Below are 12,162 nucleotides of genomic sequence, written 5' to 3'. Positions count from 1 at the left end.
TAGAACGAAGTAGGGTGAACTTCGGTTAAAGCATTAATCAGTCGAGCGTGTATTACCTTCTGAGGTAATTATTACCTCGTCACTCGTTATATTATCAATTTCCGTGAGCAAAGTGAACGGACGATAACTGAAAACTGTTAATGCTCATTCGGAACTTCAGCGTTGAACGTGCCCGTTAAAATCCGAGGTAATTGCGTACGAAATATTAGAGACGGAACACACTGAAAACTATGTATTCAGTTAATAAATTCTGACGGAAGTTTGGACGGTTCGAGCAACGCGCGATTGTTATGAATTCACTGAAAATTCAGTCAAACAAGATCCTCGAAAATCTGCCCTTCTATTTCCAACAAGAGCCTCTTTGGGACAGAATCGATAGGAAAGGGGATGAAAGTCCGACAATTCTGAGGGATTGGGAAAGTTCTTGAGAGCACTTTCGCGAAGCCTCATTGGGTGTCACGGAGAAGTCGTTTAATGAGCAACCCTCCTCTTTAGAGGGCTCCGGAGCAGCACCGAAACGGAAAGGCGTCGCTCGGGGATCAAGAATTTCAACTGAAAATTTTTAATCACTCTTCAAACACGGATCTTCGATTTTTGTTACCATAACTTGAAACGTTCATTTGAAGTTCCCATGAATCTTCTCTAACTTTACGGGCAATTCAAAAATTAAATTTCTACTTTACTATTGACTGATCACATATTTTTCGTAAAACAATAATTATTTTAGGTAATTGCGAGGAAACTCGTTGTCGGAAGAATGTATTTGAAAAGGGAATTTTATAAAATGATTTCTAACCTGTCACTTCTACTACAAATACGATAGGACAGTTTTTTAAATGAAACAATTTTGTTAGAAACGAAACAACGTTGTTTGATACAGGAATTTCCGTTAGTAATACTAAAGTCGAATATAAATATAATTCTCAATTTCACGCGAAGTAACATGATGTCGAGTCACCAATTTCCCGTCGACCATTTCGGCGAACTGTGAAATTTCCACAAAATGGCCGAACGTGTAGATCGCAGCGAGATACGCGCGCATTCCAGCTACATTCAATTTTCTTAATAGGCACACACACGCGCAGCTCGGCCCGCGAGAAGTAGGCCCACGCGTTCTTTGTTGTGTTTGCATTCGTTGGCCTGCGATCGATATATCAATTGTGTGCACGACCTTACGTATAGTTTCAGATAAAATTGGACGTGGCGGGGTGAAGGTCGATCCCCGTTTCCGTGCGAGCGATCGCATTTTTCCCTGCGAGGGAAATCGAATCGGGCTGCATTCCTTGTCTGTGCATGCTAACGCGTCGGTCGTCTGGAAACTTTTCCTTTCTTTTGCTTACCTTCTTATTACCTGTCCCTCTATTACGTAACCGGAGACATAACATTGCTGAGCAGAAGGATAAATACGTTTCGAAGGCAACAATAAAGTATATACATGTAATAAATACACAATTTCACCAATTTTACCAATTTTACCAATTACAGAAATATAAATAATTTGTTATTCAATTAGTTTCTATTTAAAGGAAGAAAAAAACAATAAAGACTACTGTCAGCAATCATATATTAATATGAATTGTAGCTAATTCACACGAGGAGGTACCTCCTTCGAAGTTTAATACACAACTTAACATTTCATTTTTAATAATTTCAAGATGCTCGAACACGTAATCGTGCAACAAAGGAAAGCTTAAGCTATTACCATAAATATCGGGAAACGAATAATTCCCAGGAATATTGAACGACTTGGCAAACCGAATACCATACACCCTCCTCAAGCCACTTTGCTCGGAGCTGAACTTCCCGAGACAATAGAACTGCAATACCGAACTTCCGGAAACTCCGCCTCCTAAAACATACTCGAAGAAAAGTGGCGACGACCATTAGGCAAGGAAATTCGCGAGCCCCGCCGCGGAGCTCCTCGCCGCTTATCCGAAACGATATTTCAATCTGCGCGGACGTCTCGAAAGTTCCCGTTGAGATCCGAAACAATGAAACGAACAAGCGCTGTGCTGCGTGGGCTTGAAGCGGGGATCTCTGACTTCGCCCGGCGACCCATTTATTCGAATCACGTTGCGCGTAGACGCGCGGAGAAGCGGGGGAAAATGCTGAGAGCCGATCATTACTCGCTGTTTCGGGGAATACCTTTGGCGGTGTTTTAAGAAAATTCGAATCCGTTGGAAATACACGAACAATCTTCATTTTTCATTCTGTGACACCTGGACGCTATAGGCTAGAACTGATATGGACTGAAATTGGTCTCGTTGGTATTGCACTGTTGGGTTTCTTACGTCTTAACCAGTGGCGGCTCGCGTATAGGCACTGTGGAACTGCAGCAGCCTCAATTTCCACTTGATATTATCGATAACATTTAACATAATGAGTGTTTTTTTTGTTTAATTCTTTCTTTATACATAGTATGATATATATCATGTATAGTATATAATCCATAAGCGTAATGTCAGTAATCATCCCCGAGTTTATGAAAAAGATATAAACATTTTAAAACAGAGGCTAAATATTTCCTGGAGCAGCACCCCTACCAATTTTAGCTATGATCCACCACTGGTCCTGACAGCGTATTAAGATGAACAATTTTCATTTTTCTTTTTATGATACTTAGATATTATAATCTAGAGGTGATATAGACTTAGAGCGATATCCCTGTGTTATTGGTACCATAGCTGGAGGCTTTTAGTCAGGTCTTAAGCACATAGCTCTATTTGAGGGGTTCTAGAGAGCGTAGCAACCTTCTAGGGAGAAAACTCTTGTGAATATCATATTTTAATTCTACGATTAGCAAACTCCACTTTCCTTTTTCTGCAAAATGAAAACCCCAGACCCCAAAGTTTAAATCAGTTCTAGACTATCAATATGTCTTATTTTCATTACATGGCTAACTGTAACCTTGACAACGAGTTTGATAATCTACTTTTGCGATGTTAAGAGTATCTACCAAGTTTTAATACTTTTTTCTAATTTTCTGTCACCAGGTATATCATCACATCACTATGCGACACCTGCGAGAGCAGCGATGCGGTGGTAGCCGTGGTTTTCTGGGTAGGCTACTTCAACAGCGCGCTGAATCCGTTAATCTACGCGTACTTCAACCGGGACTTCCGCGCTGCGTTCAAGAAGACGCTGGAGAGCTGTTGCGTAGCGATAGGCCCGGTACGGGATCTGCATCAGGTGCACAGGAAGCAGGACCTGGTGCACAGCAACGCGTCCTCGGAGCTGCACGTGAACAACCAGCTGAGGACTAGTGAGATGACCAACGTGCATATCGAGGCATGCATCTGAATCATCATACCTCGTAGAGGACTATTCGATCATGGACGCTGAGCGTCTTATATCAACCGGGACAATCGTCGAATCAACAACTGTTAACTTTTCATTCGTGTATAGTAGTCACTCCTGGTGGGCGAGAGTAGTCCAATTGTGTGTCTGATGGTCAGTGTGTCCGAGTATCCGAATGTATTCGACGAGTTACGTGTACTTAGCGGTCGCGGTGCGAGTCGGCTCATTAATTAGGATTCACTTGACTGTTCGACTGTTCGCGGGGCGCACGAGTGTCTGAATCTTTGCTTTCGGAAAGCTTTCTTTTTCAACATAATTGTCAGTTGCTTCTTCGGATACACTATTGTGCCACCTTATAATCGAAAACCATGGATATTAAGACATTCTTACGCGTTTATAGTTTACGAAGACTCAAAGATTTTGTATTTTTATATTTTCAACTTTTTCGCCTTTCTTCGGTACATTCCAAGGAAAGTTGAAAGGTTTTAACACGCCTGAAACTTACCACGTTGATTGCTAAGTTATTGTACCCGTTCAATCCATCAGAATTTAAAGTTGTTCGACTGCACAGTCACCAAAGATAACATGTTGCTGCGATAATGGACTCTCTAAGTAATCTGCAAACTTCGAAACAAGATAAATCAGAAGCGAAAGGGTCAATGTAGCAATAACAAGATGGACTACTAGGTATCGTGGACATGAATAAATCATCTATCCAAACATATCGCGCCCAGAATTCCCTAGCAGTCAATATCCATTAATTTCTCAATTTTGATCGGGTCAAGTATAAGTCTGACGTAAAAGGAACCGTGGTCAAAATTATTCGGTAATGTTGCATTGAAAAATTTACTTCACGCTATACACGCTATGTATCCCTATTTTTGAGGTTAGGTTACCTCCGAAAAAATGGCGGCCGCACACGTGCGGCTGGCATCGATGTCGGCCCGGTCAAGTTACACGTTATTAAAGGAGGAGGTTTAATGCCCGAGGAAGCGTCTTGAAAGGAGGAAATCTCGACGGCGCGGTCGACCTATTTTAAGGGTTGATGCCTGGCTGTTGCAGACTCTCCGTCTATTTCTGCCGGGCCGCGTTTTATCAAGCCTGCAAATGAGGCGGCCGCCCCGCTGTCGGCCAGATTGATCATCTGATTTGAGTAATATTTTAAGATTGCCTTGATAACGTCGCCCCCGGAAATTCGCGCTGCCCTCTTCATTCCCGTTCCCCACAGGGGAACAGACGAATCGGCGCCTGAATGGAAAAAGCTCCGAGCGATTGGTTGGGGATAGCGCGAAAACAATTGGCAGAAGCTCTAAATGTATCAACTTTTCTGGAACCTTTGTTTCATGTTCTTTTCAAAATTTGTATGAAGTTCTAACAGAGATTTATTTCATTCGTTTTTAAGACAAAGTATGAAAATATAAAAACTAATACATTTGATTCATTTTTGAGATAAAGAATCAAAATTGAAAATATAAAAATATAATAAAGTATTGATTAATATAATCATTGATCACTAGATTTTTACTAAATGTTACTAAAAATTGATCCACTGTTTCAATTGTTCGAGTCCTAATTCCGCGAGGAATAATCCTAAGCGTAAACCGCCAACGCGTCTGGATGCGTCGTCATTAATTAAACTTTCAATAACCCGGAACTCCGAAAGCGAACGTCACCGTATTTCCAGGAAAACGTTGCCGTTTAATTGACTAAATAAAGCAAAAGCGGCTGGCCTGGTCTAGGACACACGGTTCGCTTAATTAAAGGCTGAGATCAACCGAAGGATTTGCCTCGTAGAGGAATGAGTCCTGGACTGATGAATCTACCCGTCTATACAGAGTTTATTAACAAAGTGTCACACTTTTGTGACGACTTTTTTATTCCGCGTATAAAAGGAGAAGGTAATTTCATGGAAATTTTGATTGCGATTCAGAAGATTGAGGAATCTTGCGTATTAAACATTTCAGGGACTCCTTAACCTCTTCCGCCGGAAAAACTTTTTGTTCGAAAATTGTCAATAACGTCTTATACACATCGATGGTCTTATTGCGTTACACATACTAGATTGTTTTCAAATGCATCATTCTATACAAAATTATTAATAAACGAAAATCTCTGAATTAATTTCCATCGCAAGAGATTAGAAAAGATACGTTGCATTCGACGAAAGATTATCATTGTTGAAATTGTTACCGAGTCGGCGGCAGCGAACGTGTTAAAGTCAGACAAGGAGGAGCCGAGTGAAACTAGGTCTCAGGATTCGTGGAAAGTGTACCGCAAGCTGCCAGCGACATGAAAATTTCACCGCAAGCGTGGAAGTACAACGTGGGTCGAGGTCCATGTTGATAAGAGGAATTAAAGGATAAATGAATATCCAACGCGAAGGCAGTACAGATTACTTCGAATCTATGTGGGCTGGACTGGCGCGATTTGACTAATGGTAGAACGATAAAGCGTAGATCTACTGGTGAACGCTGCCAGTTCGATAAGCGGCGGTGGCCGTGGTCAGCGAGGTACGCCGCCATTTTGGTGACTAATGGAATCGAAGTGGGTTCTTGTCGCGGCAGTTGGCGATCGAATTATTGGTAAAGCGAAGCGAAATTTTGGTTCATTCAACAGTTCATTAACAAATTATGTTCATTACCTAGATTCCCAAAATACGAGTGACAATAATTCATTTCAGACGTTGCAGCTTCAATCAATAATAAGTTAAAAAATACCGATCATACAAATTTTATAAACACTCACATATATTTTATTATATCTCTAAATATTTTACAAATGCACGAATAATCTCGATAAACAACTGCTCTATATTTTCTTCTAAAAATAATTTATTCAGCTACAATATTTCAATATCCTATTGTTTCTGTAGTATACACTAAAAACTGAAACGCAGTGAAACTATTTCATCAATTAATGCATCGATAACGACCTTACACAAGTACATGTGTACCCGAAGGTCTCTTACAAATCGCGGAAGATGGAATGTACTCGGAACTGATTTAAATGAGAAATGAGTATGTTCGTCTCGAACGTTTAATAGAATTTCCTGCATAATCGAGTTTATTGTCGCAACGGAATTTCTCTGTTCCACGAAAAGCGAACGGAACGTGCACGACGCGCCGGAACGAAGAAAAGGATGGGTGTTCTGAAAAATCGTCGGCCAGGAAGAAAGACAAGGCACTTTCTTTCAATATATATCACGAAGCTTTTAAGAGCCCGCACGTATGACGACTTTAGAAATTTTAGAAACCACTCGGGAACGTACATACCTCCGACGTTTTCTTGGAGCATCGCGGAAAAGCCGGGAAACGGTTTCTTTTTTTGACGAATGAAGAAAAGTTATTGCTGCCAGACGAAAATTTATATACGGCCCGCGCGAATACCACGATAAATTTTTCACGGGCTGCGTACAACAATATAGTTGATCCTCGACGAGGCCATGCAAGTATCTAGACACTGCAGATGAAAAATCTCCGTTGCTGAAAGTTCCGGGCATTTTTCTTGAAGAGCACTTGAGGCGATTCTCTTCAAACAAGAATTATTTGTTTTCGTAAATAACCTTTTTGTCGATAAGACTTCTTTTCTCGTATCTTCTTCGAAGTGTCTTCAAATTGATGATTAAATTGTTTAGAAGTTAAATTACTTTCTTTAATGCTTATAATATTTACAATTCACTTGAGACATTAATGGAATGAACGAAAACGAAATTAATTTTGAGAAATATCGTTCGAGATTGAAACGATAAAGGCCTGGGAATCTCATAATGAAGAAGAGATGATAAAACAATCACGAAAGAACATCTGCCATTTATTTACCGCTCACCTACGATTTCTTCAAATTTCTTAAAAACTTTCTCGCAAATCTTTTAAAAATTACAAAAGGAAACAATCATTTAAACATATAATTAACATTATATTACAAATTTCTCAATCTGAACAACCTGAAATTGCTCCAGATCAATTCTATTTATTTTCAAAACGAAACTTCAAATTCTACCATAAAAGACAAAAGTTAATTACACACGGAGCCACTCGAAAAATTAAATGACTTAAAAATTATTTAACATTGCCTTTTAGTTCGCACGGATTCAAACGCGTGAGCCTCGATCGATAGAGAACGTGATCGTACGACGTGTGCCTCGTTCCGAACGTAAATATCAACAGCTGCTCGTAAACAATTATCGCGCGTGTTCGATTCGGGCCAAGTGAAAAATTAGATTGGCTCGGAGCCGTGGTACCTGGACCGAGATTTTCGCTCGGGAAAATCCAACTTCGCGGCGGATGGAGAGACTCTGCTGGGTAAACAGCGAGTACTTTCGAGAATTCGCTGATTTACGGACGGGGAAGAGATGGCCAGGCAAGGATTAAACCGGCGGACTGGCCGATTCATCACAATCAGCGCCATTACGGACACGCGCGCGAGTGCTGGCTCTGCTGGCTTCTAGTTCGTCGACGAACCATGCCAACTCTGTCCAAGTTTACCGCGCGTTTCACGGAAAAACGAGTTTCGAAAGCGTCGGAGGGCAATGGGACCTCCTTCTGAACCGGATGAGCCTGAACGGCGACCTTTCCCTTTAATTAATCCCACGCTCGAGTTCACCGGGTTTTTTGCACGCCTCATTGACCCCTGCTAATATCTAATATCGAATTTCGGTCATGGCCTTTTGCAGCCCTCGCTAATTTAGAAAGTTATTCCATAAATTTCGTTGTGAATTTCTGTGATTTTTGAAGGCTGTATAGAATTTTAGATTTTTTTTTTGTAGCTTTTTGACGGATTTGATGTTCTTGATAATCTAGAAAGTTATTCCGTAAATTTCGTTGTGAATTTCGGTAATTATTGAAGTTTATACCAAATTTTAGATTTTTATTGCGCCTTTTTGACGGATTTGGTTTCCCTGCTGATTTAGAAAGTTCCAAATATGTTTCGAAAGGCACTCATTTCTTCTATAGTTGTTACTTTTTCTTTGATCTGATAAATGTAACACGAATCAATCAAAATATTCATTAAGATCAAAATATTATTGATCTTCCTTGTGATTAAATATTTTTGAATTTCACTTGTGGGTACTCTACATCATTCGAATAAATGCAAGAATTCTTCATGTCCACGATTCATCCTGAAACCCATAATGTATGTATATTCCGATGAATTCGAGATGAATTACTCCGTATTGTTTGACGAACAGAAACCTATTTGATCAGACTCGTAACCCTGTGAACCGATCTCCACGCATTTCGCAGCAGTCTTTTAATATTTCACATATATTTCGTGGCGCGAGGACGCGTGCTCGGATTCGTGGAAATCAGTACAGTTCAGCGATGCAACTTCGAATGCAGAACAATCATTAAAGTGTAAGTCTCGTGTAGCGATTTTATCGTCATCCCCCAGCAAAAAAGATATATATATATATACATATACATAAATATAAATATAATCTGTAATTGTATATTTTACAAGACGTTTCGCCTAAATTCATCGCCTAAGATATCAAAGGGTCAGGTGTACCAATGAATAATTCATTATATTTTTTAATGAACTAACATTAATATGATATTTTTAATTGGACCGTTAACTATAGCACAAGGTGAAGCAAGAAGCGATACTATGTTTCCGTGTTCCTCAGACACAAACGTTGAATTTTAGAAAAAGAAAGTTGGCTATTCATTGGTACACCTAATATCGTAACGAGTACGTCATAATTTGTTTATAACACCTGTATATTATACATTTGCTTGTGATAGGTGTACAGTGTACAATTTGTTTGTAATATATGTATATTATAATTTCAAAGTTATCGAATTTCCGTTCGAATTCGAATGATATATTTTAATTGAAAAACGTTGCAGCCGATATATTAAAGACGTCGAGTGTGTTTCGTGAACAAAAGATTTGAAGCGATATGAAACAGAAAAGGAAATTGATCGAGTCTGTTTAATATCCTTTAAGTAATATCGCCGATCGGACGCCAACGTTTCAGAGAGCAGTTTCCCAGTAATTCTCGGAAACTTACGAGCACTTCGAAACGTCCTGATATTTCATGAACCCCGTTCAGCGGTCACAGATGTTCTCGTTCAGCGGATCCTAAGTTAAGTTAATAAAGATTTTCGTTTCTATTCATCTCCCATCATTTCATCTGCGGAAATTAATAGGTCGAGACACTTCTGAACACGTTCAACGATGCAATCTATTTATCAGTCAATTATTCGACGCTAGAAGCATCGAAATAATCAAACTGATTCCTTTCTAAATTTTTCAGTTTAAGTATCTGTTACAATCAAATCAGAAATGTTTATGAATTTATACCTGATTTGATCTTCTAAAGAATTATTTTAAAATATACAATACTTAAAAGTTTCGCGATTTTTATGTCACTTTAATCGATTAATAGGAATATTAATAAAGAATATAGTTTTGCTTTCGGTTTTTTAGAAATCTTTAGGAATTCACTTATGGAAGATCCGCAATAAACTGCGCAATCGAGTTATCAAGATGAAACCTCTGTAAATAGTCGCTTTGACTTGTCGGTGGTTTTAACGTCGATTGACCGGCGATCCAAAGATGCAACGTTGAACGTGAGAGGATCGGTGTGCACCGCGAAGCTCCGAGATTATCGGGCTCCCCGTTTAACCGTTCGATCGCCAATTAAACCTGATAATTAAAGCCGAGACGTGATTTTATCGTCGCGATGCGATCACGCGGCGAGAAAGGGGCGAGCGAGTGTGTATAGTATTCAAAACGACAATAGCGGTCGGGCGGACAATTATTTTAAATAGTTCGCGTCGAAGGCGACGAGGGAATTCGACTAACTAGACCGTCGTTATGCGTAATTGGCTGTCGTGCGTGAAAGAGGTCTGGAAGTTTGTGATTAATTGTGGGCGAGTGCGCGCGGGTCGTAAGGGCGCAAGATGAAATCCTGTTTTCCCGTAGCGACAGATGATGTTATTGTACACAAGAAATACAAACTATGTATACACATTATGTATAAATATATCGATTGGTCGTTTGAAAATGTGCCGAGCTAGTCGCGTAGAGTATTAATAATAAAATTTACAAAAAAGTGAACACGCCTTGTTTTCTTCCTCACTTTTACTCTTCTTCGCTTTTTCATTTATCCCCGTTAAAAAACCGTTAACTTGAAACTATTTGAACGAAATTAGTCTATCTTTGTTCCGTGCTTCGAAATAGGACCGGTGAATTTGCAATTTTTGAATATTCTCATACGCTGCAATCACATAAATGCTGATTCTATTAACATTCTAATTCTTGTTTTGAATTCTACGGAAACAAACAACCATTCAATTATCTTCGTCGTTTTCCACAATCAATAAACTACAGAAACTTTCTCAAATCTTTATCTTTATAAGTCCCTACTTAATTAAATAATAAGCAAAATTTCCAAAATCCAAAGTATAAGGAAAATTTCAACATTCACAACATTCCTTATTTCAAGAATATACAAACTTCTATATGACTTTATGCAGAATGTATAAAAATCCACTTTATGCAGAATGTATAAAAGTCTAATAATAAACGATTACTCTTTTGTAGCATTAAAGCTTCTAGTTACCTTTTGCCACACAGTTATACGCAGACAGAACCACAACAAGCTACAAAATCGAGGGTTCACTGTGTGGAAATTCTTTTGGAAATGTCCCGTTCCCAATCTCGCTGAAATTTGGCTCGTTTGACGCAAACACCGCGTAACCGGCCTAGAAGGACTTTCCTAACACCTTGTCCAGCCGTCGAGTCGTGGCTATTGACTTGTAACTGGATAGCCGAGGCTGAGCTCGTATATTCCCGCTTTGTACCTACCTACGTACGCATCGACGTGACACATCGGCTCAGAAAGTAGTGCAATTTCGCGTCTAGTCGGCCCCCGGAGGCTCTCCCTTTGCACGGGAACAATGAACGGCTCGCTGCCGGGCCATTGTTACACGCCGCACACCGGGAATAGTCGACACCGCGGAGCATGTTAAGTCGCTTTGCCATTATCACGGAGAATTTGCAGCTGAGAGGGCTAAACAGGATATGTGCGTTGCACGCGGTCCGTTCCGGGCGCGCGTCAGCGACCGCCATCTTTGCGGGGAATTTCGGCGTCGCTCGTACGGAAAAATTGACCGCCATTTTGTCGACGCTGTGCGTACTGAAATGAAACTTTTAATCAGTAATCTGTATAGTGCATATTTCTTAACGTGAATAAATACCATCTAACAATTTTCCTCGCTTTCGAGCTCGAAACGTTAGCGATTTTCCGTTTATTTTAATTATGCACCGGAATAGGGAATATACTGTACTGAATAGTACATAAGTTAAACAACTCTCTCCATCATCTACGAAAAATGTAGATAATTTATTTTGTACTCACTAGTCATTAGAATTTATATTCTATTATGATTTATTGATTGAATAAAACGAACCAAACAAACGAGGATTGCTTCATATTTACCCATTCTTATTTTTCCATTGAATATTTATGTATATGTTAATGTAAAATCAAATAATGTTTATTTATAAATGAGTGAACAAGTATATGTATACGTAATTATTTCATGGAATACTTAATGACTTATATTTTGATTTTTGTTACGACCTAGTATTTGAATTTTGATGACCTTAAGATGCATGCTGATTAAGGAAACAAATTGCTCGGAAAGCTTTCGTTGCCAGCCTCGATGAATTTCGTACAAACCTATGTAATCGAGTTTTAGTTTGCTTTGGAACGAAAGTTCCATTTATTTCGATGTTTTCTGTAATAATTGGTGATACAATTTTTGGTATAATTTATGCTTCGAGTAAAAATTATACATATACAACGAATCTCTAATGAAATTTATTAGAAAATTCTGAGGGTATGTCAAGCAA

At 39.3% G+C, this 12,162-nt stretch overlaps 1 protein-coding gene across 3 annotated transcripts in view; it reads left to right on the top strand.

Annotated features, from left to right (window-relative positions):
• The window catches only part of LOC116427695 (octopamine receptor beta-1R), a 101,884-nt gene extending 91,525 nt beyond the window's left edge, over positions 1-10,359 (top strand). For all 3 annotated transcript variants that reach the window (XM_031978353.2, XM_076364840.1, XM_031978351.2), the window contains one exon: positions 2,994-10,359. In XM_031978353.2, coding sequence (XP_031834213.1) covers positions 2,994-3,300 — 307 coding nt within the window. In that variant the 3' untranslated portion in view covers positions 3,301-10,359. The remainder of the gene's footprint in view (positions 1-2,993) is intronic.
• The last annotated feature ends 1,803 nt before the right edge of the window (positions 10,360-12,162 follow it).

This window comes from Nomia melanderi, chromosome 1, assembly GCF_051020985.1.
Source record: "Nomia melanderi isolate GNS246 chromosome 1, iyNomMela1, whole genome shotgun sequence".
Classification (NCBI taxonomy): Eukaryota; Metazoa; Arthropoda; class Insecta; order Hymenoptera; family Halictidae; genus Nomia; species Nomia melanderi.
Note: the sequence above shows the minus strand (reverse complement) of the source record. Positions and strands in the feature narration are given on the sequence as shown.